This window comes from Mus musculus, chromosome 4 (genome assembly GCF_000001635.26).
Source record: "Mus musculus strain C57BL/6J chromosome 4, GRCm38.p6 C57BL/6J".
Lineage (NCBI taxonomy): Eukaryota > Metazoa > Chordata > Mammalia > Rodentia > Muridae > Mus > Mus musculus.
Genome location: NC_000070.6, coordinates 145,050,460 through 145,075,875, shown reverse-complemented (window position 1 = coordinate 145,075,875; position 25,416 = coordinate 145,050,460). Strand labels below are relative to the sequence as shown.

The window sequence follows — 25,416 nt, the reverse complement described above, 5'->3', positions numbered from 1 at the left end:
ACCTGTCTCCTTTTAATTCAACCTTTGGCCTTTGTTCTGCAGGGACACCCTGGGAAAATGTTTCTTCCTACGAGTGGAGATTACTCTCCGAGGAGCTACTTACAGGATCTCCTTCAGTGACACAGATCAGTTACCACCACCTTTCAGAATTGACAACTTTTCCAAGGTACCAGTGCTGCTGAGGGTTGGCTGCTCACGTGGTACAGGGTGGAAGATATTGGCACAGTGCATGCAACACTTACTAAAGCTCTGTGGCCCTGAAACCCCCACCCTTAAGAGATGGTTTCAGCTGCTGCTGTTATTATTTCCAGATTTGCTTACTCATTTTATGTGTCTGAGCATTTTGTCTGCATGTATATGTGTATGCACCAAATGTGCCTGGTGACTTCATAGATCAGAAGAAGGTGTTAGATCCCCTGGAACTAGAGTTATGGGTGGTTGTGAGTCACCATGTGGGTGCTGGGAATCGGACCCAGGTCTTCTACAAGAACTAGTACTTTTAACCACTAAGCTACCTCTCCAGCCACTTCAGTTAATTATTTTAATAGTTGACCTCCCTCATCCAGATTAAAGTAAACTTTCTGCCACCCAAAGAATTTGGTTGACACGCTATATAGGCAGAGGAAGGAATCAGATTGCCCAGTAACAGTTGAGTGTACTACTGTTGATCAATTACAGTGAGCATTTCTATAGTCCTAAATGTTAAGTGGAAATCATAAAGGTTCTGTTTCTTATTTTAGTCTGTGTTTGAGTGTGTGAGTGCCACAGTGGACACTGCCCTGAATGAAGCCCTCTGCCCTCTAGGTTCCTGTTGTCTTCACTCAGCATGGTGTAGCTGAACCCAGGCTTCGGACTGAAGTGAAGCCCATGATGTCACTGGATTATGCCTGGGATGAGCCCACCCTCCCACCCTTCATCACACTGACCGTTAAGGGCGCAGGCTCATCGGAGATTAACTGCAACATGAATGACTTCCAGAATAACCGACAGTTGTACTATGAAAATTTCATTTACATTGCTGCCACCTACACGTTCTCCGGGTAATTCTGGACATGACTGTTGATGCAAAGCAGAATATTCTAACTATTCACTGGTTTTATATTTTAGGCAGTTTCCGAAGAGACAGGTGGCAGCCGATCCCTTCTTTCTTTACCATCTCTCAGGCTCAGGGTCTACCTTGAGAGACTTGTCCACATCCTCATTTGTAGCTTGATCTCTCCAGTGTCTCAACTCTTTTTTTCTTTAAGGATCCCCCTTCCACCCTTCCTTTTCCGCTCCCCCACCCCCACCTGCAAGCATGGAGCCTAGCATTAAGCAACACTGACCAGCCTTTTCCTGGATGTTGAATTCCTGCAGTGTTTATCTTGACATTGGGCTGGGGATGTTTGTTTTGGGGTTGTTCCTATGGCACTGACCAATGTGACCTGCTTAAAGGTTAGTGCCCGAGAAACCAGTTCTGTCTAGTTCCAAGTCCCACAAGCTCCTTGTTTTCTCTGAGTTCCAGCAGCCACTGAGCTCTTTTTAAGGGGAGTGTCCTGATGGAGAACTCAAGCTTAGAGGTTTAGGCTGGAACAGGGAGGGAGAGGAGCTCTTGGGAACTCTGGCGCAGTGGGACAGTACCTGGACCCCATGGGTGGGTGGTTGCTAGGAGTTGGAACTAGTTTTTAATGTATGCCTCACAGGGTTGGTGTGCATTCTTGGAAGAATTAATAACGGAGAAGAAAAAAAATAGGGCTTTTTATTTTTATTTCATTGAGGGTCAGATTCACATAACAGAAAACCATTTCAAACTGAACAGTTAGTGGTATTTACTATATTTATCACTTTACCAGCTTCACCAAAACATTTTGTTTTCCCTGAAAGAACCTCCACTGGCACTTGTTCCTCATCTCCTTACTCCCAGACCTCAGCAACCACTGACCCACTTCACTTCCTGTCCCTGTGGGCTTTGCTAGCTGGGTAGCCCTTGCAGTTAGGATCACCTCCGTGACCGCCGGTGTCTGGCACCTATTACTGAGTTACTGAGTGTAATGTTTTGGGTTCAGCCACATTATGCCTTGTGACTCTGCTTTTTTGATGTGCATTCGGTCTGTGTAGGCCTGAGAAATGCTCTGGGCTATGTCCTTGCCCGTATGTTGGTAGGCGTCGAAGCTGTTTGTACAGCTTTTTGCAGGTTTTGTTCTCTAATGCTATGGGTTGTCTTTTTATTTTTTTGATGGTATCATTGAAAGAACAAAATTTTTCCATTTCAATGAAATCTAACTTGTTGAATTTTGTTATGCTTTTGATGACCAGATGACTAATTTTTAACTGAACTCATCAGTACTTTTTACAATAGTAATGACTGATGCAAACAGGCAGGTGATCTAAATTAAGCACTGTGCACATACTTCAGGGCAGGCTTTATCCATAAGCTGAAGTTCTTGGGTTTGGAGCCCAGTTCCCATATGGAAAGCCAAGTGCAGTGGCAAGTGCTTATAACACCAGCGCTGTGGGCACAGATGGGCAGATCCTGAGCCTTTCTGGCCAGCTAAGCTAACTGACACAGTCCCAGGTCCAACAAGACCCTGTTTCAAATAATAAGATATAGAGTAATTGAGGCAGATATCCAATGTGGATCTCTGGCCTTACTGAATAATGTATATACACAGGTGAGTTTACCCAGCCATATGTATATAGTCCCCAACAGCCTACACAAATGATGATGATAATGATGATGAAGAAGGAGGAGGAGGAGGGGGAGGAGAAGGAGAAAAGAAGAAGGAGGAAGAGGAGGAGGAGCAGGAGGAGGAGCAGGAGGAGGAGGAGGAGGAAGAGGAGCAGGAGGAGGAACAGGAGGAGGAGGAGGAGGAGCAGGAGGAGGAGGAGGAGGAGGAGGAGGAGAACAAGAAAAAAGATGCCTCAAGCAGAACAAGACTGCAACATTCCATAAAGCTTGGGAGTTTTGAGTCACAGGCCTAAAGTGGGGCGCGGTGTCTATTGGCCCATTCTTCTCATCCTAATGATCCCTTGGGATATCTGCCTTGGTTGTGCCATGTCTCCCTTAAAGATTTATGCTCATTGTTTCATGTCTTAATTTTGTGCCAATGAAATTATGAGGAAAGGGAAAATGCTTGAGTTTTGTGTTCTTAAAAATAAGCCTTGAATTGTGCAAAGGTAGGGGCAGCTCTAACTAAGCCTTTGTCCTGTCTGGCTTTCTCTTCTGTATTTTGTGAATTTTTGTTTGTTTTGAGACAGAGTCTTTCTGTATAGCCTGGGTTCTCTTTCTACTTCAGTTTCCTGAGTGCTGAGATTACAGCACAGGCCGAACTGTTTGTTCTTTAATAGAGATTTATGCTTTGTTCTGTGTGTACGTGTGTGCACTCATTTATTTCCTCTTAGTTTGCAGGAGGGAAAAGGAAGGCCTGTGGCTTCCCACAAGGCGATTACCTGTGCAGAACTTGTCTTGGATGTGTCTCCAAAGACGCAGAGAGTCATCCTGAAAAAGAAGGTAAGAGCTCAGGGCTAGCAGTAAAAATTGGTCAGAGATCTTACAAATGGCAGGAACAGAGGTAGTAAGTAGTTGAAACTGAAAGATGACATCAGTTAGGGTCGGCAGAGATGCAGCAACCACTCTCGGGAGGACGATTACGGAGTTGTCATGTGGCATGCATAGACCTGAAGAGTCTGCGTAGTTTAAGTTCTACAATTCCAAGGGCCCTGGTGGAGGGCTGTGTTTACACTAATATGTCACCACATGTGGCATGAGGTAGTTTATTCATAGTCAGTTGCACTTCGAGGTTATGAAAGTCTGGACAATTTCCAGTCGTCCTGGGCAACTTGAAATCCATTCAGCCCCATGGACTTCTCCCTTCCTTCCTCAGTCTCACCTCAGGTGTACAGACTAAGTTGCTAGCAAAGAGGGAAAGGGCACCTCAGAAAGATGATGTATCTTCATTTTTTAAGAGAGTTCTGGTTGGTTCCAGCTTAGGTCAGGTTAATCCCTGAAGGCCAGCTGTCCTCACTGGGCAACTGGGTCATACCTCAGCCTGCAGCACCTGAGCTGCTTCCTGTGTTGGCCAGTCCTGTGGGCAAATGTGAGCACAGGTCAGGCTGTGGGAGCTGCCTGAGAGCTCCAGGCTGACTTTGGTGTCATTGGCATGGACAGCAGTTCCAACGGCAGAACAGGCGCTGCTCTCAATTTGAAGCTGGATTTCTCACTCCTCCTGAGCTGCATCTTCTTATCAAGTTCCTAGGGGTTTTAAAGGAACCGTCTAAGATAATATACATGAAGTGATATGTCAGACGTGTGGGGATGATAGCATAGCACACACTTCTGAAGACACAGCCATGCCAGGCTCACACTGAGCACTTTGTGGTTATTACACTTAACACAAGAACTTGAAGAGGTGGGTTAGTTTGTCCATTTGGCAGGTCAGGGAGCAGGCTCCAGGAGCTTAGATGCCTCATGTGCATTACTCAGGCTGAAACTAGCTCACTGTGACCGTGCAGCTGGGTCTCAGATCTGGCCATTGCTACTCTGATGTTCGCATTAGAACCTTTGGTTTCCAATTTATAGGATGTAGCTCAGTAGCTACACTGCCAGCCCTAGATTCAATTCCTGGTAGTTGATAAGAAAAAATGTACAATGAAAAAACTATCTTTCTGGCACATGCGTATCATGTGAACGAATTAGTGGGTACCAGGGGTGTCCACAGCTGTGGTGCAGCTCCTACATGCTAGAAGTATGTGACCCTGAGAGTCACAGCTTGGGTAAAGGTGTCCCTGCAGTGGGGCTATGTGGATTGTGTTAGGGAGGCAACATGAAAGAACAGTTAAGTACACTCTAGAATGGGAAGGGTCACATTTGTCCCACCGCTCACCAGTCCTGGCAGCGTGGGAAAGTTACTTCTTCTCCCCACACTATGACTTCCTCCTCTTCTATAAGGACAGTGACAGCATGTACCTTGTTGGATTATTTTGGTCAGCTAGTTTCAGCCTGAGTAGTGCACATGAGGCATCTAAGCTCTTGGAGCCTGCTCCCTGACCTGTCAAATGGGCAAACTAGCCCACCTCTTCAAATACTAAGTGTATAGGTTATACAATTTTCTTTAAAGTTTATTTTAACTATTTATACATGTGTATGTCTATTGGGTGGGACCTGGGGGGGGGGCGGGTGTGCATTTATCAGTGCGCCTTACCTTAGAATCCAGGTAAGGTCTTTAGATCACTGCCTAGAGCTGGAGGTTGGAGTTACAAGCAGTTGTGGCTTGCTGTCTGATGTGGGTGCCGGGAAGTAAACTTCATGGGTCCTCTGCAAGAGCATATATGCTCTTAACCATGAAGCCATCTCTCCAGTCTCAAAGAATACTTCTTTAAAAATTTGTACCACTTTCAAATTTTGGTTGCTTGATTTAGGGGTTTAGTATGGCCTGATGAGCTGGCTAGGGTTTACCACATAATCCTGAGGACCTGAGTTTGAGCCCCAGATCTAATGGTGAAAGGAGAAAACCAACTCCTGAGAATTGTCCTTAGACTTCCACACGTGTGTACCACTAGACACTCATGGTGGCACTCAACATACATTACACACACAGAGCAAAATAAAATTTAAAAAATGAAAAAGAGTTTGGCATACTTATCTAACTAGAAATTCCCAATAATCAAATCTTTAGTATTTTTTGTGGTGTGGGAAACATCTAAGTCCACTGGTAACTGGAGAACCTCCTTGACCCATTGTAAGGGACAGGGCTAGCTGTGGCTACATCTCTGTGTATCTGCCCGTCAGGAACCAGGAAAGCGCTCTCAGCTCTGGAGGATGACAGGGACAGGAATGCTGGCCCATGAGGGTTCTGCAGTGCCCCACAACCCCAACAAGCCCTCAGCTACACGTTCCATAGAGGGGTCTGCTATCCTGGATATCGCTGGACTGGCTGCTGTGACAGACAACAGGTAATCGGCAGGGTAATTTTTGAATCAAGTTCATTATATTCAAATTCAGACTTGAGAAATTTGCCCCTCAAAATAAATTCTGTAAACTGTTGTGAGAATTGGTATATTTTGATTTTTTTCCTTAACGACTGATGCCTATCAAATTCTCAAGTATCATTTAATTTTAAAGTCCTGACCGTACCCATACAGTTGTTAAGAAATATCAAATAGTAAAATATTTTATAGAAAATAAACATTTATTTTACTATAAAATTTAGCCTACCTTTGTTCTCTAAAATTGAACAGTTTCTGTTTTTAACTTTTTCTAATATTGTGTTAAGTCTTTCAAGAAGAATTAATTTAACAGCACTACTCAGACCTGTTTTTTGTGATTAACTCTGGTCAGCTTACATGAATTACTTTAGCTTAAGTAAGTTACTTTATTCATGTATTGGTTTCTCCATAAAATCATTGTTTGTATTTTTTAATTGTTACCTCATTTATTTCCAAAAATGTGTACTTCAAGACACAGAGTAAAGTGTTTAGAAATGGAACCATAAAGACAGTTGAAGATTTTAACTGTTCAATATATAGCCTCTCCCAGACGGCAAGATGGCTTGCTCTGCGAGACACGAGCATTTGTGTTTTGGGCCTCCATTCTGTTGACTATGATGCCCATTTGATTGCAGGGTCAGGGTGCTGGTAAGCAGAGGGGCAGAGCCTCAGGTTCTCCTAAGGCTTCTATCTAGAGATAGACCTCATTATGTGTCTCTGTCCAGATACGAGCCACTGATGCTGAGAAAGCCGGATCGCAGGCGCAGCACCACCCAGACCTGGAGCTTCCACGAAGGAAAACTGACCTGTGGCTTGCATGGGCTGGTTGTTCAGGTCAGTTACACTCTGAGTTGCAATTCTCAGGGTCAAAACAAAGCCTCATCTATGTTATGTATGATGAATTATTCAACAGGAAAAATTAATCAAAGCACAGGACTCTGTAGCTACTTCACTTTTGTTAAAGGCAGTCAAGAAACTTTTGCTGTGCATCTATGTGTTTCTACATGGCAAATGTTAATTTCTTTTTTTAAGACTTAATTTTATATTAAAATGTTTATAATTGAAATAGAATTACATCACTTTCTCTCTTCCCTTATCCCCTTCCTGCCCCTCCCACTACCCTTTCTGCACTTGCTCCCATGCTCTCACAGCTTTCAAATTGATAGCCTCGTTGTTGTTGTTATTATTACTATTATTATTGTTATTATATGCACATGTGTGCATAAGTATATACAAATGCACCCTGCTGAGACCATGTTTGGTTTTGTGTGTTTCTACTTTTAGGGCTGACCACTCTGCATTGAATAACTGATTTAGGTGACTCATCCCTGGGAGAGACCAATTCTCTTTCTCCCTGCAGTCATTAGTTGCCTATATAGTTATTCATCTAGGGGTGGGACATACAAAACTTCCCCTTCCATGTTGACATGTTCATTGATATTACCATTGTTCCTGTTCTCCTTATATAGCCATTTATAGGAGAAAATGTTTCTCAGCAGGATTTGTGGTATTCTGGCTCTTATAATCTTTCTAATCTCACAGCTCCTGCACTGATGGCTCAAGATTTCTTTTATTTTAATTATGTGTATGTGTGTGCATATATGTGTTAGTATGTGTATATAGTAGTACCGGTGCCTGCAGAGTCCAGAAGAGGACGTCAGAGTCCCTAGAGCTGGAGTTTTAGGTTGTATGCTACTCGATGTGGCTGCTGGGAATGGAACTTAGTTCCTCTGCAAGAGCAGCAAGCTCTTTTCATCACTGGGCCATCTCTCAGCTCCACAGGAGGGGTTCTTGAAGGTGACAGGTCAAGGGTGTTAGAAGTAGCTGTCCTATGTGATAGCTTCTTTTACTTTTGTTCTTGGTTTCTCTGGAAAAAAAAAATTCCCTGATGACAAGAATTACCTACCTTACTTTTTAAAAGAAGAGGGGAAAGTGTCCACTGAAAGCCTAGCACTGGGGTGGGTGGGTTAGTTTTAGATCCTGGAAGCTGCAGGAGTTTTCTGTAAAGTGTAGGAGCTGGTCAGAAGTTGTATACTGCCGTCCTTATCTTCTTCTTCTTCTTCCTCCTCCTTCAATAATTACATTTCTAGTATTCTTTCATTCCTTTTTAATGTTTTTGAGATTATATTGTATTTACATCACTTTCTCCTTTAATCCCTTCAAACCTTCCCATATCCTCCCTTTCCTTTCTTTTGAATTCATCACTTCTTTTTTTTTTAAACTATTAAGTGTGTGTTTGTGTGTGTGTGTACTTTTATGTATATGTTTTCAAGGCTGACTACTTGGTATTATATAACCAATTTAATTATATACATGCTTCTGATTTCACTTATTGCTACATTCTTAGTGGTATTACAATTAGCATTTTGTTGTAGAAAATGTGACGGGCAAGACTGCTTGACAGTTTTCTTTGTCCTGAACTCAGCCAGTCTGTGACAGAATAAATTTCCATGTACTTTATAAGCAAATATGTACTTGGGAAATTAACTGTCAGGCATTTAGATTTCTGCCTTTTCTTTCTCTGGGACAGGCATGTGCCCCTGCATCTGAGGTGAGCAGGTGGAAGGGTAGCGTGTAGTGTTGAGCAGCACAGTGACTGTGTGTGCAGGTCTGCCTTTCGGGGGACTCACACAGCACACGGCAGTCCAGCAGTGTTTCTCTGCTCAGTGGAGTCAGGCTGTTCTCTCACACGGTGCTGTGCACAGCCAGCCGTAAGAAGCCTCTTCTGTTTGGTGAGATTTATTTTCTTTACCTCTGTGGCCCTGAGCATTTCTCATCAAAGGCCAGCTGCTTGCTTATGGGAAGCTCACATCTGGAGTGGATTTGGGATTTTCAATTAGCAACACAATTCAGACTTCTAGAGGCAAAAGAAGGCTTGTTATAATTGGTGGGTTCCGGGTCTGACCCTGACTTTACTTCTAGTTTTTTTTTTTTTTTTAAAGCCCATGTAATTCCAATTTTCGTGGAGCATTTCCCTCCCACCCAAATCCCCTTCAATGTTTGTTGTTTCCTGGATCTGCCCACCGTTTCTTTGCTGTGAATGTGTTTTGGTTAGGGAACTGGGCTTGTTTCATTCCTATGCTAAGTACAGCAGTAGAAGACTTGCAAACATATTCTGACCTGCCTTTTCTTTCCAAGTTATGTATGTACTTTCTAAACTTACGCTTATGAAAGGCTTTCATTGTATTGAAACCTGCCCTATGTCTCAGTATTTAAAATGAATAAAGATGGGTGGGCATGGTTGTTGTACAGACCTACAATCCCTACAGGAGACAATGAGTATGAGATTACCAAGGCAAAAGAGCAAGGCCGTGTTCTGAAACCAAAACCAAGAAAAAGTATTGAAATATTTGTTCTCTCTAGTTTTTGGCATGTCCCCATTGGCCTTGCCCTGTAGACCTGTGTTTCGTGTGAGGAACATAGCAGGGCTATGACTTTTTCTAAAATCTTGCCAAACTGTGTTCCAGTCTGTATTACAGTTGAAACGTGGCATTGATTGGCTTATTTGGTTCTTTTGCCTTGAGCATAGGGGAAGTTTATGCTTTAGAACTGGCTTTTTAATTGGTAAGTTGAGGGATAAATGATCAGTTTTATAATATTTAAGGTTTTTAGGCAAACCTCAATGATAGTACTGAAAGAAACAAAGCTAGCTTTGGCTACTTTATAAACTTATTTTTAGTGATTGAGGCTTACTAAAAGGTGGAGTAAAACCACTGTCTTAGTGGGGTTACCTCTTACTGTGTGTGCATGTAACTTTCCATGTTAATGCAGTAAACTTACCTCCTGTTATGTACAGTCTTACTTTTTTTTTTTTAACTTTCAAGACTATCAAATTGTGGCTCCTCACAGAAGAATTTCCATTCACTTGTTACCTAGGCAGTTTGTTGAATTATCCCAGTCTGTGCTTTGACCTTTTCTTGTACATTTTCATTTTGACATCTTTTAGGCCAAAGGAGGACTTTCTGGATTGTTTGATGGAGCTGAAGTTGTTCTTGGTCCTGACTCATCTATGGAACTGTTGGGGCCAGTTCCACCAGAACAACAGTTTGCTAACCAAAAAATGAGGCCTGGTTCTGGAATGCTGTCCATAAGAGTCATCCCGGATGGACCAACGCGAGCACTCCAGGTAAGCAGTAGAAGGACCCACACAGCCCATGTCCTTTCCTTCCCTCCCGCATGGTCAGCTGTTTAATAAGTATTTATTTAGTGTATTCACATGTTGGATATGCTTGATCTCCATTACAAAGTTGTATGGGAGCTAGAGTGGAAATGAGTGCAGATATAAAGTTAAGCAAAGTCTAAAAATGCTTAGGACTTAGCCAGGCATGGAGGTGATTACTCATACTCTGCTTCAAGAGACTGAGCCATGAGGGTCACTTGTTCAAATTCAAGGCCAGCCGGGTTACATGAGAAGACCTTTATCTCCAATATATAAGAATTATTTAAGAAGATAAGAAAAATGCATACTGTTATTCTCAGTGTCATTAACTATTATACTCATTTTTAAAGCAATTGATGAATGACTACTCATAAAAGGAGTTTTTTTACCCAAACAAGCACAATGGTGTGTCACGAAGGGAGCGGTGAGGGGAGGGAAGAGCCTGGGCTTCGAGGCTGAGGGAATGCCTACAAGACATAATACTCAATGAGCAGTAAGTTAACAGAAAGAGTGAGCCTGGTAGAGAAGGTAAGGCAGAGGGCTTTCACCGTGTTGGGCATGTTCACACAGAGGTAATTTTCTCAGCAACTATTAGAAGCAAGCAGCATTTCAGTTACTAAGCATGTGACAGTGAGCCGACAATCTGAATTCCATCTTCATAGTTTACCTTAGGGGCATAGACAGCTGCTGAGAGATAAACATAGGAAGTTATTGTATTAGGGTTCTCTAGAGGAACAAAATGTCTAAAATGAATATATGTCTGGATATTAAAAGAAGATTTATTGGAGTGGCTTATAGGCTGTTGGGCCATGTGCTATCCTGCCCGAAGGGCCAAGAGTCTGCAGTTGTTAAGCCACAAGACTAGATGCCTCAGCCAGTCTTCAGTATGCATTGGGATCCTGAAGAAGTAGATTCTAATACCAGTAAAAGAATGCTTCAGCAGCAGGAGAGAGAGGAGAGGCAGGCAAAAAGTAAAACCTTCCTTATTCCACGTTCTTTTATATAGACTGCTATCAGACATGGCCCAGACTTAGGATGAGTGTTTGCACCTCAAATGATTGACTAAGAAAACCTCCACCGGTATGCCCAGCTGCTTGGGTTTTAGTTAATTTCAGATATAGTCAGGTTGACAACCAGCACTGGCTACCTCAGTTATATAGTATTTGGGAAGCTGAGTAGTGAAGAGACTGGCATATGGTAAGAAATAAGTCTAGAGACAGGATTGAGACCTGAGATTCAAACTAATGGTAGAATGTTTTGTCCAAGGCAGGCAGGAGTCAGGGGTTGTTGTGATAAAGATTGATCTGAGATAACTGATTGGTTGCAGTGTTAAAAAAATTAGAGGCAGAAAAAGCCCAACTAAGAGGCTCTGGCATGAAGATCAGAAATGGTGGCTGAGAGCAAAGTGCCAGGTTGTGGGGAAGAGAAGCTCATCCAAAGGAAGCTGACTGAATGCTCGGCGACTGAGTGTTGGTTGGGGCCTGAGGGAGAGTGGCCTCTAGGAATCTGTTAGGTAGCAAGGGCAGAGCAGACTTGAGGGAAACAGAAATTAAGTTGGCACTTGCTAGGCTACGTTAACATGGTTCTCTGTGATGATGTCCCAAAGCCATTGTGATTTCTGATCTGGTGCTCAAGGTGAGATGTGTGTTGGAGATGCAGGCATCAGTCATAGAGTAATAGAGAGCTGAGGGAAATAAGACAGTGGAGTACTACGTGAGTATTCTGATACAACGCATCATGCTCCACACCAGAATCAGTCTGTCATACTGCTTTACAGAGGCCAGAGGAACTGACCTGCAGAGGCCTGCCTGTGTTCTCTCAAGCTTGTCCATGCTCTGTGAGACCTATTTTTGCTCTGTGAGGCCTACCTACACTCTATGAGACACCCAAGGTGTTTAGCTGGATAGAGTGCTATCTAGACTCAGAATTGCACCTGCTTCATTAGTGCCCAGATCTTGCTCTAGCAGCCTGGGAGGCCATTAGCTTCAGTAGTTTTCCTGGGCATGTAGTGACTCTTGACCAATAGTTGGTGTAGAAGTGTGAGCCCTCCTTTTGTTCTATTTTGACTTCAGATAACAGACTTCTGCCAGCGGAAAAGTGAGCGTTCATCATATGAAGTGGAGGAACTTCCCGTTACAGAGCAGGAGCTGCAGAAATTGAGGAATCCAGACACGCATCAGGAGCTGGAAGTAAGTTTACCAGTTTATTCATACATGTGTTCATGTGTGTGGTTGGGTACCACAGTGTGTGTGAGATCAGAGGAGAACTTGCAACAATCAGTTCTTTCCTTCTACCTTTACCCACTGAACCATCTTGCCAGTCCAGACAGTAAGTTTTTAAAATGTTGCAGATTAACTTTCCTGGTCACCAGTTGGTTGAGAATTCGCTTGGTGATTGTGTGAACTCTTGACTGTGGGGTGCTGTTTCGTTATGTTTACTGTTACTACTTGTGTGTTTATGCCATGTGAGTAATGTGAGTAATGTATGCATGTGAGTAATGTCTGCAGCTTAGGTGGGATCACCGAGTAACAGATGTTCCTCTCGATGACAAAATGGAAGCTGAATGTCCAAATTTTAATAGTATTTAGAGAATAAGAAAATTTGACTATTTCCCCCTCCATCTGCCTCAAATCCTTCTTCCTTTGTCTTTGGGCTTTGGGAAGAGAATGACAAGCTTGAGGTAGAGAAGAGATGAGCATGAGGGAGCATGCTTACTTGATCTTGGTGAGCAGTGTTTAATCAAATGTCTGTGTGGAGCCATGTCAGATGCTGTGGAGATGCACAGAATAACCCTAACAAGGAAAGAGGTTCTAGAACAATCAGTCTCCTGTACTGTGCAGCAACTGTGTGTTGGGTAAAGTGTCTTCACACCCCAATGACATTGTGACCTGACCGAGGAGTCCATCCAAAATGGAAGGCTTGGCTTCCAGGGACATTGGGACATTTGAGCCAGAAAGGTAACTGTCCAAACTCTGTAGTAGTTTTATACTGTTGAGAGGTAAAGAGAAGAGAGACTGAAAGCCATTCATGTCTGTGTACTCTTCTGGCTTCTATGAGTCCTGTTATAAACAATTGACAAGGTTTTGATTTCCTTTCAGGTGCTTGTACGGTTAGAAGGCGGAGTTGGTGTCTCTTTAATTAACAAAGTCCCAGAAGAACTGGTCTTTGCAAGCCTGACAGGAATCAACATCCATTACACTCAGCTGGCAGCCAGTCACATGCTTGAGCTTAGCATACAGGATGTGCAGGTACCAGGATGAGAGTATTGTTGAATGCTCATTTATGTGTGTATCTGTGTGTGTATGTGTACACATGAGTGCCAGTGCCAAGGGAAGACAGAGCTGTCCTCCTATATCTGGAGTTAGAGACAGTTGTGAACCACTCAGTATGGATGCTGGAAACTATACCAGGACCTTTACAAGACCCGCAAGTACTCTTTATGACTGAGGCATCTCTGCAGTTCATGGAAGAAATATCTAATCTTCAAAAGAGTCATCCTGTGAAGAGCTTCCACCTCAATGCATCTCACAAGTTCTCTATGTTTTTGAGACAAGGTCTTACTATGCGGCCTTGGCTGGCCTATAACTTACTGTATAGGACCAGGCTAGCCAAGAACTCACAGAGAATCTGCTTGCCTTTGCCTCCTGAGTACTGTCAACAAATGCATGGCCATTATGCCTAGTAATACAAACCAAGATGAATTCCCGATTATACAGCTGATGTGTAAATGGCTTAGTTAGCTAATGGGAGTGATAGCTGGTGCACTCACTGTGTGTATGTGGAGGTCAGGGGACAAAATCAGTTCTCGCCCTTCTCCTTTACCTGGATCCCAGGACTTGAACTTGGGTTGACTTTGCATTGTCAGGCCATGTCACCAGCCTCAGTTTTCCCATCATATGAGCTTAGAAAAAAAAAAAAAAAAAAAAAAAAAAAGAACAGAGTCAGGTAGTCTTTTCCAGGAGGAGTTGCAGGGTCTGACTTCTACTTCCAGGCCAGATGGAGTAACTGAGACTGGCTTTATTCTCCTATTGAGGTAAGCCCTAAATCCACATGAAATAATAACAGCTTCAGAACACTAGACATCTGACCACAAAGGACAGTGACCCATACAAGATGGGAAATAAAAGAGGTAAAACTTAAAGAGAAGTTTCCAGGCTATAGTGTTGGGAGAGGAGCCTGGAACAGCAGCCTCCAGAGTGGAGGCATTGTGAAGACAGAGCTGAGCATCCACAGTAGTGGACCTATGTGGAGAGAGCTTCAGAGGAAGAGGTTTGGCAGAGTGTCAATCTGTGTGGAGAAGCTATTCATCCAGGAATATCTGAGGGAGCAGGCTGTGAGCTGTACCGGAACCCCAGAATATGTGGGACATTGAAAAGAGTCTCAGGCAAGTCTTGCCTCCATGACTTATTGGCCCCAGATTGAATTCTGCTCTGGCCCTGTCTTGAAAATCATGAAAGGAAGAGCTGAAGGGTCAACAAGTATCCCAGGAAATGGACTGTGTTCCCTACAAACCTCGTAATGTATTTGGGCGCAGACATGTGAAGCACCCAACAAGGCAGAACTGACAGGCCAAAGGTAGCCACCATGATGCAGACAAGAACGCTTTCAGGAGGGACCCAGCGCTCACGAAGTTGTTAGAGCACACTAAAGTTGTTAACAAAACCGGAGTGCTGTATGTTTTAAAAGTTGAATAGAGACACAGAAATAAAAACTGACCTCAAGAAATGAAAATTTTACTGGATGTGTATAACGCACAACGTGGATGGAACTCCAGTTGACCTTCCATACCTGTGGGCTTCATATATGTGCTTAATATATCCAGAGCTTTCTCTATCTCATTGTTTTCCAAACAAAACTTAACAACCATTCCCATAGAACTTACATTGGCTGAGGAACTGTAAGCCATTTAGAGACTATAAAATGTGCAGAAGGCTGTGTGTGTCTGTGTACAAACACCACACTGCTTTAAGATTCATCAGTCTTATCATACAAGGTACCTTGGACCAATTCACTGCTTTTCTGAGATGCCATAGGTTATATAAAAGCAATAGTAAAGTTAATCATGGATAAAAACATTATATACAAAGGAACAAAGCTAGGATGACAAAGATAACAGATTTCTTGTTGGGAAAAAAATGTAAGTGAAAGCATGGTCAGCAATACCCTTAAGTGTTGAAAGCAGGCAAAAAGCTATCATCCTAGAAACCTACTCCTAGAAAACGTATGTTTCTAAAATGAGAGTATCTTAGTCACTGTTCTATTGCTGTGATACTATGACCAAGGCAATGCTTATAGAAGGAAGCATTTAATGGGGCTGGCTTACAGTTTCAGAGGGTTAGTTTGTTATCATCGTGGTGGGGAACATGGTGGCACACAGGCAGACATGGTTCTGGAAAACGAGCCCGGAGCTTTATATCCTGATTCACAAGCCTCAGGTGGATAGTGAGACTGGGCCTAGCATTGGCTTTTAAATGACAGAGGCCACTCTCAGTGGCACACCTTGTCCAAAAAGTTACACCTCCTATAAGAAGGCTATACCTCCTAGTGCTTCCCTGAACTAGGGGACTAGACATTCAAATACAGGCACCTATGAGGATCATTCTCATTGAAACCATCATAAAGGATGAGGTGAGGATGTTCTTAGACAAAGAAATGATAAAAGGATTTATTATCTAACACCACAGCTTCCAAAAGCATTAAAGAACATTACCCAGCAGACAGAAAATGGTGCTAATGGAATTTGAATCAGCATAAAGGAGAGAAGAAAACCTGATGTGAAGACATGAAAAACATGCAAGAGTAGGCTTCTTAAGTAAGTCTCCTCAGGAGGTAATGGTTGCTTAGACAAGCACGACAACACTGAGGTGTGTCTGTACCACATAGAAAGTAAAATGATAAACAACTATGGCATGAAGTCTGCAGGGAACAGCTGCAAGTTCAGCACTGTGATTTTGTATATCAAGTAGTATGATGTCATTTAATGGTAGACCAACATATTGAGTTAAATACTGTAACCCCTCCCAAAATAATAATAATTACAGGTAAGTAATAATGTGAAATGTTAAGTAAATGAATCCAAGAGAATACAGAAAATGAGAAAGACAACATCTGAGATAGATGGTAAGCCATAGCAAGATGACAGAAAAAAAACTTAATGGTGCCAATTAATTGTCAGTGAGATCAACATAGAAATGGTCAGATTGCATTAAAAAGGGCCACAAGAAAAGGCCTATAGTCGGGCTTGAGGCTTAGGCAGGAGGATCATGTGTTCGGGGTCCTCATGTGTTATCTAGTGATACCTTGTCTCTAGCCTCCCCCACATTTGTTAGCTATAAAGACTCAAATAGGTTAAAAGGGCCTAAAAGGGGGTGGGGAGGCACACTACACTTTAGTCATGAGGAAGGAAGTAGGAGTCACATTGATTAATGTCAGAACAAAGAATATTAGCAGAGATAAAGAAGGTAATTTCCTAATGATAGGAGAATTAATTAATCAAGAGGACATGACACATGTGAACACTGATATGTCTAATCACAGCCTCTAGCCTTCTGACATTGTGACACTGTGTCAGCTCCAGAAGCCTCACTTGAGAACTGTGCAAATTGACTTATAAAGAAACTGAAAAAAGAAAAAAGAAAATCTCAGAATGTTTTAGTAAGTTTACGATCTCATGCTGTGCTGCATCTGTAGCTGCCCTGGGGTGCAAATGGCTCAGATCCTGAGGGTTAGACACACTGATTAGAACTGTAAAGTATGTAGAAGAGAGCTGGTGAGGTGTCTTAGTAGATAAGGGAGCTTGCTTTCAGGTCTGATGAGAACTGACTCCACAAGATATCCTCTCACCTCCACATGCAGACAGACACATGCAAACACCAACCAATGGTGTATAAAGCCTGGTGTATGCAGTGATGAACAAGAGTCATGTCTCAAACAAGGCAAGGGCTGACATCCAAGATTGTCTTCTGACCTCCGCACATGTGACCCTATGGACACATATTCACACCTGCATGCATACACTGGCACAAAGGTTGAAAAACAGAAAAATTGAAAGAGAGCAGGTAAACATAGAAAGAAAAGCTAAACATCTGAAATCCATGAAGTAGAATCTATAATTGCAGTAGTAAAATCAATGGAATCGAAAGTTGTCTTTGGGGGCTAGAGAGACTGCTCAACCTTCAGAGCTTGCAGCTGACCAGGGTCTCTGCTCTCTTGCTTATAAGGCGTTTAGAACGAGGGAGAAGCATCAGGAGCAGAGCAGTGAGAGCACTGGCCTGGAACAGAACAGCGTAGATGGAACCACTCCTATCATTGGTCATTTAGAGCAAGGCTCTTCTCTACGTCTGCCTCTGTCCGCTAGGGACAGTGTGCTGAGGCTTGTACCTAGGTGTCACATGTATAGTGACCAACATACTGCTGTGACTGAGGGTCGTGATGCATATGTTGACGTGTTTTGACATGACAGGTCTTCTCATTGATGCTTTACGTTCTTTTTCCTATTTTGAAACTATTTTTTATTAGCAAATATTGTGCCTATTTATTGTGTTAAATACGAGGTTTTAAATATGAATATTCTGTGGAGTGGTGAAATTGAGCTAACTTCTTAGTCTTCACTAAGTCAAGTCTTAGTCTTAGAACTTTCCTTGTTATTTCTGTTGTTACTATGTTGTTATTGTCAATTCAGTTTTTATTTATCTTGTGCATTTATGTGTGTGCACATGGCAGAATGTGTGTGTGTAGGTCAGGAAACAACTTGAGAGAATCGGTTGGTTCTCTCCTCCTACCACATAGGTCCTGGAGAGTAAACTCAAGTCTGGGAGCTTGGCAGCAGATGCCTTTACCTGCTGAGCCGGCTTGCCTACCCTGTTACTATTTTTGAATCAGGGACTCATGGGTAGTACATTGTAGCCTCCAGTGCTCAGTTCTCCTGCCTCCACTTTCTAAGTGCTGGGATCGCTGGTGTGCATCACTTTTCCCATTAGCGTCACCACCACTGCTCTTGGATTCAATCGATTACTGTGTGTGTGTGTGTGTGTGTGTGTGTGTGTATGTGTGTGTGCTGTAGATGTGAGGTGGCAAAGTGGCCAGGGGACTCTGAGTAGCCTGCATAGCATGAAGTACCAAATGTAAAAAAAAAAAAAACTAAGCAGCTTGTCTTGTTTGTTTCTGTTTTGTTGGCTTTTCCTGCCCCAGGTGGACAATCAGCTCATTGGCACTACTCAGCCCTTCATGCTCTATGTGACCCCCCTGAGCAATGAGAACGAGGTCATTGAGACAGGTCCTGCTGTGCAAGTCAATGCAGTGAAGTTCCCCAGTAAGAGCGCACTGACCAACATCTACAAGGTGGGCTGGCGGGGAGGCTGGGGACAATGGCATGTAGGAGGCACTCTTGCTCTCTCGCAGCTAGGCCACAGAGTGGGCAGCAGCACACTGTGTGTAAAAGTTGGCTCTCCGGGCCAAGCCACATGTGGCTTCTGTTTGACCATTGAGGGAAATGTTCGGAGCACTTTTTCTTGGCACCCTGTATCCTTAGTTGTCAGTACTGAACCCAGGGAGTCGAGAGGTGTCATTCCTGAGTGAGGCAGTATATTGTAGGCTGCTGTGGTCTGTTACTGCATGTCGAGTAGTCGAGAGACAATTCTGGAGAGCTATGTGGAGTCTGTCCTTGGAATAATGTGCTAAGTAAACTGCCATGAGTGTACTAGCAGCAGAGAGTTAAAAGTGAGGAAGCTTTCTGACCTGTGGGTTACCAAAGTAGAAGCCAGCTGGGATAACAGCAAGCTGTAAAAGCCAGAACCCTCTTTTTGCTCCTTTGTCATCAATGATAATGGGAGCAAGCCTATCTGCACTTCCACCACAAACCCAGTCATGTAGCTTCTGCTCACTGGTGAGGCCCTAGGGATCAAGCAGGATGGCCAAGTGTTCACTGAACACCTGTAACAAGCAAAGAGAGGTGAGCCGCAAGTCATTTATCATTAGTTCAAACAGGTCAAGAAACTGTGAGACATGGTCTTGCTTTGCTGCCCAGGCTGATCTGGAACTGCTGGGCTCAAGCAAGCCTCCTGCCTCTGCTTTCCTAAGTAGCAGAAACTATAGTTTCTGCAAACCTACTTCTTTGGGACCTGCTTCCTGGCACAAATGAAAGTTGCTTTGGTGCTTGACTGTAAACCAGACCTTTTTTCTCTCTAGCACCTGATGGTCACGGCTCAGAGGTTCACAGTACAAATTGAGGAGAAACTGCTGCTCAAGCTACTAAGTTTCTTTGGCTACGATCAGGCAGAATCAGGTAAAGCTGATCACTCTACTCTTCTGCCTGGGATTGGCCCACACTAATGTGTTATTCTGTTTGTAAAATCCAGGTGGTTCCTAGACACCAACAAAGCTGACGCTCTGCCTCTTAGTCTGAGCTAGCTGGCTCAGGCTTGGGGTTTAGGAACTCCTTTCCCAAAATTGCTGGTTGTCTGAGTTATGTCCAGGAACTAGGCTGCCCTGAGAGGGTCTTGGCACCCTGGAATGTCCAATGGCTGGCCGCTAGGAAGCAGTGCACCCTCCTTTCCTTTGTAAGTTCTGTCCCTCTGCTCTAATAGAATGGAATGATGACCATCATTTAGCAGGTCACTTTGTTACTAAACCAGCTCAGGGCTAAGACTCAGAAATGCCTTTTTGGCAGTTGCTTTAGTTTAGTTTGAAAAACAAAACTGGCTAACCACAATTATTAACTTTTAACGTCTGTACTTTTGTACCTTAATGTCATTACAAAGGTTTCTTGTTGCTATCCTTTGGCCTTTGGAAAGGGAGTCAGATCACTATCAGAAAGCCTAAACTTGTTGCAGAGCTGTTGTTTCTGTAGCTTCCCCATCACAGCCTCTTCTCCTGCTGCTCTAGCTAAGAAAGAAGGCAATGATACACAGCAGCCCTTTCCAAAGATGTCTTTTGTGTGCATGCGTGCATATGTGTATAAGCGTCTTCCCTGTGTGTGCAGTTGCTTGTGGAGGCTGAAGGAGGGGGTCAGATCCTCTCGAGTTATAGGTAGTTGTAAGCTGGCTTCATTTGGCTGCTGGGAACTGAACTAGGTCCTCTAGAAGAACAGTAAGCACTCTGAACTGCTTAGTCATGTTTCTAGCCATGCGGCTTATTTTTATGTGCTTGTTGTTTTGAGACAGTCAGTCTTTGTAGTTCATGCTCAAGTTCATGATCCTTTAGCCTGTTACTGTCTGCTTTTATCCACCATGTTGACTAGAGGGGAAATACATAGACATACCCACAATGCAAGAAAAATATGTTTTGTCTTTATAATCTAGATTTAGAATTGAACTTTAAATCTTCAGCATCGTAAGTAAAATAGGATTAAGCTTTTAGAGTATTTAGTATTATCTAGGGATTTTGCTCAGTGCCACTATATGCAGGTAGCATACATGGGGTACGGGACTCTGTCCTTAGTGCCTCAAAAGGAAAGAAAGTAAAAAAGAGAAGGAGACCACTATTTGGGAGGAAGAACAAGCCCCTGCCATCTTAGTTGAGTGCTTTGCACTTTGGTCAGTTCAGGCTCCAGTTTATTTGGAGTTACACAGCCACCTGAGTGCTCAACAGCCAGGCAGGTGTTCTGTTTGGCTCCTTCCCCATAAGATTCACTTCAGGTTTCATGGGTCATATTTTTCTTGTGAATCCCTCTCAGAAGTTTTTTACAGCCTTGCACAGAGAAACTTAGGCTTTTTGGAAGACCTTGTCTGCCTGTCATTACTCTTCCTCTACTTTCAGTAGCCAGTTGAGTGTGGAAGACAGGTCTTCCTTAGAGCATCCTTCAACTTCAAGTAGAACTGATGGCAGCTTTGACTGTAAATGTGCAAAGTAGCTGTGAGCGTTCTCTCTGGTTTTTCTTCGAAGCCACCGGAAGCCAAAGGGAAGCTTATTGCTTATGGACACCTCCCCTCCCCCCTGCACGGAGTGCATTGCTATTCTAGCCCATGCCCCTCCTTTGTACTCATGGACTGGCAATTAGAAACTCTGCCTCGATTATCTTGCTTCTGAGACTTGCCCTGCTCAGGAGGATGCTGTGCCAGCACTTTCTCAGGAACTGTTTTTATTCCCCAAAGTGTTGCTTTATGTTGAGAGTGTCTTTTTGGCTCAGCTGTACTGCACTCTAGACTCATATAACCTAGATCATAGGTTCTTGAAATGACAGCAATAGTTCTGGAAAGCCTGTGGTCAGCAAATGAACCTGTGACCTTTGGCTTTCTAAGATATTGTCTGCTGGGTGGCTCAGAGTCACAGTTTAACCGATGAAGCTAACCTACCTTTGTATAACCAATGTAACAGCCTACTTTTATATAATAATGCGTCTGCATATTGTATACATTCCTGAGCCCACAAAGAAACTAAGAAAATTTATGTAGGTTTTTGTTTGTGTAGGTTTTTAGGTGAGGTCATACATGTTTGAATCATGATGCCAACAGCTTTTGTTTTCGTTTCTTACTTATGCCTTTGGATCAGAGGTGGAAAAGTATGATGAAAACATCCATGAGAAAACAGCAGAGCAGGGAGGAACTCCAACTCGATACTACTTTGAGAACCTCAAGATCAGCATCCCCCAGATCAAGCTCAGTGTGTTCACCTCCAACAAGCTGCCACTGGACCTTAAGGTGAGCTCACAGCTGGCACACTCTCTGTGGGAGTGTGCGTTGATGGTTCATTCTGTCTGTCTGGAATTAGTACTCACAGCATTTACTTTGTACCTTTCCTTTTATAGGTGTTCATTAATTTGTGAAATACTCTTTTTGTCTAATGTTTAGGCATAACTTTGCTGAAGATCAAGATATTACCAAAAAGGATAAAACTGGATGATGTAACTCTCATTTATTTTTTGGGTTTTTCTAGATTTACCTCAGGGCAGTAGAAACCTTTTTCCTGGGCTTGTTACTTGTCTTAGGAACTGAGGCTAAGGTAGCCTTTCTTTTGACCCACTGCCCAGATCTCTCTTGCTGTCTTCTAAGCATCTGGGGTAAGTGTCACTTAGGAAGGTCTGCCACCTTAGAGGGAGACTCAGCTATAATCTTGCTGGAACATGGCCTTGTACAGCTTCAGGACATAACCCTCCTACTAACCATCTTGATCCACAGGTGACCAGGACAGCCTTAACAACACCTTCACTTTTAGTAACAAGGCATATTTTAAGGAAGGGAGCAGGCTGACATTCAAATCCAAGTCTGTCATGTCTGGGTTCTGTGCTGCATCCTGGCACATAGGTGAGGCTGTCATTAGACTGTGTGTCCTCAATGGTGCCCTTGCTTGATAGGTGGGGAGACAGAAGTTTATGGTCTTGTTTCTTTAGCCTAGTTAGTAGCAAGGTGTTGCTCAAAGCAAGAGCAGGGTCAGATGGATGTTGAAATGTCTAGCCTTACTCAGACTCTAAGTCTGCCTCAGACTGGCAGCCATTGCTTCTGGTTCTCCCTTGTACTGTGCTTGAAGACAGTTGTCCAACCCTCCCTCTTCCCATTGCCTGCTCACTCTCCCCTCCTTCCTTCTCTCAGAAGATCCAGGATACCCACTCTCTCCACAGAGGAACATCTAGATAGCTGAAATGAGTTGTGAGCCTGCAGTGCTGGGCTCTGATGCCCATGCCAATTCTGCTGCAGGGTCAACCTGCAAGTGCAGGGAACCTTTAGTCCAGCACAGCTCCATGAGGAGGGTCAGCACAGCCCCACTGCAGCCCACTGCCAAATCATCAGGTTTATATGGAATCTCCTGGGTTTTAAATGTTGGCCACCAACTCATATTAAAAAAAACAAAAGAAAAACTGACTAAAACCCAGCCTTGTGGGCTTGACAGAACACATGTGTGGGCCTCATGTGCCACAGCCTGCCAACTCCCAGCTTCTAAAATAGACCTATAGGTGATGAGACAGCTGTCTGCTCAGCGTCATCCTCTAGATAATAGGGGTGATGGCTTCAGTGAATGAAGTCAAGGGAGGGCTAGCTGGGACCAGGGGCAGCATCCTGAGAAAAGAGGTACAGTGCCTTTCTCCTCTCACCACTTTGCTGCTCAATCTGCCCTAATGTTGTATTTCCCAGGAGGCTGGAGATGGTTATAATTAGCTTGGGAGTAAGGGGAAAACCATGGGAAAACTACTGTCTTGCTAATATCCACAAGTATCCACTTGACTTATGTGACCTTTGGAATGGATTTGTTTGATAAAGTCTGTTCCCCCAGAACACTTGGCTCTCACCCAGCAAACCAAAGCTAAGCATTTCCTGCAAGTGTAAGACTTCTTGATTTAAAATCATCTTGTTAAAGATCACAGACCCCAGCATTCCTCTCAGCGCTCCCAGCAGAAGTGCCTGGTCCCTAGTCCTATGGGACTGATGCTGTGTGTCCTTTGCTATCCAATGGTACTCCTGGTATCGATGCCATGTGTCCTCTGCAGTCCCGGGTACCTAAGCCATGTGTCCTTCACAGTCCTGTGATACAGATGCCATGTGTCCTCTGCATCTCTTACTGGTGCAGTGTGTGCTCTGCTGGAGTGATTCCAGTCCTTCATGTTGACGGTCTTCCTGGTATTCTACTGAATTTAGAGCACTCTTAAGCAGATGCCATGACATACCTGTGTTTCAGCAGGATGTTGGGATTGGAACTTCAGAGTGGAGCTCTGGGGTTGTGGAAGTCACCATGTTACTATACCTTGAGTATTCCTCCTGGAGTCTGGGACTCCTTAGACAATATCACTTAGTCAGAGTTTTCTAACAGAGTAACAGGCCTTTATTAGGAGCTCTTAGGAAGAGCAATATACTCTTTCTGATGAATATGGAATCACTAAAAACATGTGCTTAGAAACGGAGCCCTCTCCCTGAACAGCAGTCACGGGAGTCTGTGTAAAAGGTAACCCTGTCTTAGTATTGAAGGAACAATTGCCTCCATTCTCTGGATTCCCAGGCAGGAGCGAGGCTGTCAGAAATGTTGGGGGAGGGGGTTCTGCCTATCCAGATTTACACTGAGGTACATTGTTGCCAGATACAGTGTCTGTCTGGTGACTCAAAGGCATCCACACTGTCCAGGTGACTGGAAGCTGTCTCCATCTGCTATCTTCTTTGGATTCGTGACTGACAGAAGAAGGGAAGCTAATATTCCATTTCATAGACACAAGAGCACAGCTGCCCCTCCCTTCTCCTCATGGTCTCTCTGCATAGAGCTTGCATGTTAGAGATGCCATGGCATATTGAAAAGCCAGGTAGCTTTTAATGGGGATTTCCTTGACTCCTTTAAAGATCAAAAGATACCAGGGGGTCTTTAAAAGGTTTCAGAAGGTGGCCTACAGCAGGCCTTTTCCCATTTAGAGCATTGGGGTATAACAAAAGAAGGACCTTAATTGAGCAATCTAGTTTGGAAGAAAACCCACACTTTAATGGTCAGAGAGCAGGGGGTGGGGGTAAGGGGGAGTTTCAAACAAAGACACTATTTAAAAAGCCTAAAACTGTCTTCTCAAAGGCTTGAAATAATTTGTTGGGAAACTTCAGACCCTTTACTTTTTCCCTTCCTCTCTAAATAAAAACCAGATTTGTTAAAAGGAAAAAAGATCCAGTATTGTTAATTGTGTTTCAGAAAGTGCCAGAGAGGGAAGTAGCCCCATAGTTTTAAACACTGTCCCCAAAGGGAAATAGGCACATGCCCTGCTTCACATAAACAGTCTCTATGTGCCATAAATAAACCTTTAGAGAATGAATTCCAGACAGTTTTGTTTAGTGTGGAATAAACTAAGAAAGGAAAGGACACGGCCCAGGGACTAGCTGTGATCTGAGGCCTCGTGGACAGGTATTTCTTCTTTCAACTTGGCGCCGTCTCTGGAAGGCTTCAGCCGTTTTGTCTGGGAAGTGGGAGTAGATACTTCTCTGTTTTATCAGGAACGTATGAGCACAGGTTGCTTTCTCCAGAATCCCCTCTGCAGCAGGAAGATGCTGCCTGAGTAAATCAGGATCAGAGCTGTGACCTACTATATGCAAGCAGTGGCTCAGTTCATTGGGAGGGCGCAATCCTATATGGCTTTCTTTTCCTCTCATGCCTTCTTCCACAGACCAGATCAGCCTGAAGGTGGCAGAGTAATTCATACCAACAGGCTGGCCCTGCGCCTCTGCAGATAAGGGACCCCAGACAGTAAATGACTAGGTGAAGACAGTTTCACTTCAGGACTGGGTACTTCCTTGGTTCCAGGGTAGATGGTGCCTGTTGGGAGGACTTTGCAGCTTGGTAGAGGTCAAAGGTCCCTGCAGCAATACACCAGTCTCTTTTAATGTTTGGTCGCAATGAGG

The 25,416-nt window shown here is 43.7% G+C and overlaps 1 protein-coding gene across 13 annotated transcripts in view; it reads left to right on the top strand.

Moving 5' to 3' along the window:
* Vps13d (vacuolar protein sorting 13D) overlaps positions 1 to 25,416 on the top strand; it is a 323,993-nt gene that overhangs the window by 119,162 nt on the left and 179,415 nt on the right. For 10 of the 13 annotated variants that reach the window (XR_003954929.1, XR_003954931.1, XR_881424.3 and 7 more), the window contains 11 exons: positions 43 to 166; positions 805 to 1,040; positions 3,382 to 3,490; positions 5,768 to 5,931; positions 6,690 to 6,798; positions 9,911 to 10,090; positions 12,196 to 12,312; positions 13,222 to 13,371; positions 18,314 to 18,463; positions 19,310 to 19,406; positions 21,611 to 21,759. Coding sequence is in view for 5 of the 13 variants with exons in the window: in NM_001276465.1 (NP_001263394.1) it covers positions 43 to 166; positions 805 to 1,040; positions 3,382 to 3,490; positions 5,768 to 5,931; positions 6,690 to 6,798; positions 9,911 to 10,090; positions 12,196 to 12,312; positions 13,222 to 13,371; positions 18,314 to 18,463; positions 19,310 to 19,406; positions 21,611 to 21,759 (1,585 nt within the window). In the remaining 8 variants the exon portion in view is untranslated. Of the gene's footprint in view, positions 1 to 42; positions 167 to 804; positions 1,041 to 3,381; positions 3,491 to 5,767; positions 5,932 to 6,689; positions 6,799 to 9,910; positions 10,091 to 12,195; positions 12,313 to 13,221; positions 13,372 to 18,313; positions 18,464 to 19,309; positions 19,681 to 21,610; positions 21,760 to 25,416 lie in introns of those variants that run through there. The other 3 variants (XR_003954932.1, XR_390739.4, XR_881427.3) reach the window with 3 other exon arrangements.